We start from the raw sequence: 2,462 nt of genomic DNA, 5'->3' as shown, positions 1-2,462 counted from the left end.
GGAGAAGGACGAGCACCGCGAGCAGCCGGTAGTGTCTAGGCCCTGCCAGCCCCGCACCACACGCGTGAAAATGCCTCCGCTATTTACAAACTCCATTTTACTCTCCGCATGGTTGAGCCCGAAAAGATTACGGCCGAATTACAAAGGAGTATAATTTTGAGGGCTGAACAGCCAATTTTTAATTAGATGTTCCCCCCCTACCAAGGAAAAAAAAAAAAAAAAAGCAAACAAACCCAAAACAAAAAAACCACCAAACCAAACAACTCACAAACACACACACGAGGAGAGAAACTCCCGGTGAATCCCCGCTCTCCCGGAGACAGGCGGCCCGGCCGCCGCCGCCCGGCGCAGCCCCGCGGGGAAGCCCCCACACTTACACTGCCTTCTTCTCACGGAGGGACGGCTCCTACACTGACACTACACGCGGGGCAAGGCTGCTATTTCCCCGCCGCGAGAGTTTGGGCACAGAGAGAGGGAAGTCCGTGGCTAGAGACGAAGAGAGGCACGGAGCGCAGGGGAACGCGGCGGGGCAGGAGAAGGGCAGCGGGGCCGGTGCATTTCTGTGACGGTGGCTGTCCGGAGCCTCCCTAGATGTCTATGCSGGAGTGCAGGGCGCTGTGTTTGCTGTCGTGCTCCCAGTAAGAACAGTGCATCATGGACAGCTCGGCGGGCTGACGGGCGCAGGCAAACTGGAGGCCGGCTCCGTTTGCCGCCGGGGCCGCGGGCGGCGCGGGGCTGGCCGGGCTGAGCTGCTGGGGGTGGTGGGCGTGCGGGTGGTGGTGGTGGTGGCCCATGCCGTTGTAGGAGTTCACCATGCTGGGCAGCGCCATGCTCTGCACCCGCGAATAGGGGCTGTAGGACGCCGGGCCCGAGAGTCCTTTCACATTKACGGGGCTGACGTTCCCACCAGACATCTGGCAGGACGTGTAGGGCATGGGCGCGGGGGGCTGCGCCAGCGGCCACGAGTTGTTCATGAAGGTGGACTGCAAGTACTTGGGCGGGGACAGGTAGCCGTAGCTGTCGGGGCTGAAGAGGGTCTTGCCAGGCTGAAAGTGGGTCGGAGGCGGCCGGAAAGGCCGTTTCATCCTTCGTCTCCGGCGGTAGTTGCCCTTCTCGAACATATCCTCGCAGGCGGGGTCCAGGGTCCAGTAGTTACCCTTGCGCTCGCCGCCGCCCTCCCGGGGCACCTTGATGAAGCACTCGTTGAGGCTGAGGTTGTGGCGGATGCTATTCTGCCAGCCTTTCTTGTTCTTCTCGTAGAAGGGGAACTTGCTGATGATGTACTGGTAGATCCCGGACAGCGTGAGTCTCTTCTCCGCGCTCTCCCGAATGGCCATGGCGATCAGGGCCACGTAGGAGTAGGGGGGTTTCTGCGAGGGGTCCGGCTTCTCGGGGCCCTTGTCCGCGCTCAGCTCCTCCTTGCCCCGATCCGGCTCCTTGCTGCCGCTGGTGTCATGAGCCAGCAGCGCCACCGTGTCCTCCTCTCCGTCCGGGTAGTTGCTCATCATGGTGCCCCGCGCCCGCCGCCCGGGGCGCCCAGCGCAGCGCCGCGCGGTGCGGAGCGCTGCCCGCTGCACGGAGCCCGCTGCKGGCGGCCGTCCCTCTCCGCGCTCGCCGAGACGGGGCCGAAGCCGGAGTCGAAGCCGGGACTCGGACGGAGATCGGGAGGCGCCTCTCGCGGCGCCGCTAGTCCGTGCAGCGCGGCGGCGGCGGCGTCCCTGCCCCCGCGGGCTCCGCTCCCCTCTGCCGCGGCGGCCGGGCTCTTTTCTGATTTGTATGGGCCCGGCCGAGTTCCGCTTTCGTCAGGAGCCCGCTCCCCTATCGCCGCCGAGCCGCTGGGCACGGCCGAGTTCACCCTGCAGTCACGGCGCCGCGCTCAGCCCGCGCACACGCGGCCCGACGTGGCCCCGCGGAGCGGCGCGGAACCGCCCCGGCTCAGCCGCGCCGCCGGGGGCGGGGGGAGGCGGGGGGCGGTGTCCGGGGGGCGTTGGGCGAGCCTCCGCCGCCCACCCCGGAGCCCGCCGGGTCTCGCGGCGCTGCGCTCCCCTCCCGCCCGGCGCGGGGTCGCGCTGGAGGCGGTGGGTGCGAAGGGGTGTGCCCGCGGCGCTCGCCCTGCCACGGCGGCTTGTCACACGTCCAGCCGCACACGCGGTCGCGTTTATATGTCTTGGCCGCGGGCCCCGCCAACCGATCGCGCCCGGGGAGCACARGGAGGCTGTTGCCGCTCCCTGCAAGTCGATTCTTGCAGCTCTTATTTGCAGGAGGCAGAGAGMAAAAGGTGTCAGGTCCCTCCTTCTCCCTTTCCGCAAAGTCCACGCAGGCCCCCGGCRCGGCTGCGGGGCTGACAGACGCCTCGAGGGCCGGGGCAGGGGGATGACACACTGGGCAGCTTTCCTGCTCCTTCCCCTGGAGGGCTTCGGCTTATTTCACACAGTTCATGGAGTAGCGTTATGTGGTACGGA

General features: G+C 66.7%; 1 protein-coding gene across 1 annotated transcript; it reads right to left on the bottom strand.

Annotated features, from left to right (window-relative positions):
• Positions 1 to 227: 227 nt before the first annotated feature.
• On the bottom strand, positions 228 to 1,508 carry FOXL2 (forkhead box L2). Its single transcript, XM_057377486.1, has one exon. The coding sequence runs from the start codon at positions 1,506 to 1,508 to the stop codon at positions 588 to 590; it is 921 nt and encodes a 306-aa protein (XP_057233469.1). The 3' UTR covers positions 228 to 587.
• Positions 1,509 to 2,462: the final 954 nt, after the last annotated feature.

Source organism: Malurus melanocephalus, unplaced genomic scaffold (genome assembly GCF_030028575.1).
Source record: "Malurus melanocephalus ecotype Western Australia unplaced genomic scaffold, MMel_1.1 scaffold_317, whole genome shotgun sequence".
Classification (NCBI taxonomy): domain Eukaryota; kingdom Metazoa; phylum Chordata; class Aves; order Passeriformes; family Maluridae; genus Malurus; species Malurus melanocephalus.
The sequence above is the reverse complement of the archived record's forward strand: the minus strand, read 5'-3'. Positions and strand labels throughout refer to the sequence as shown.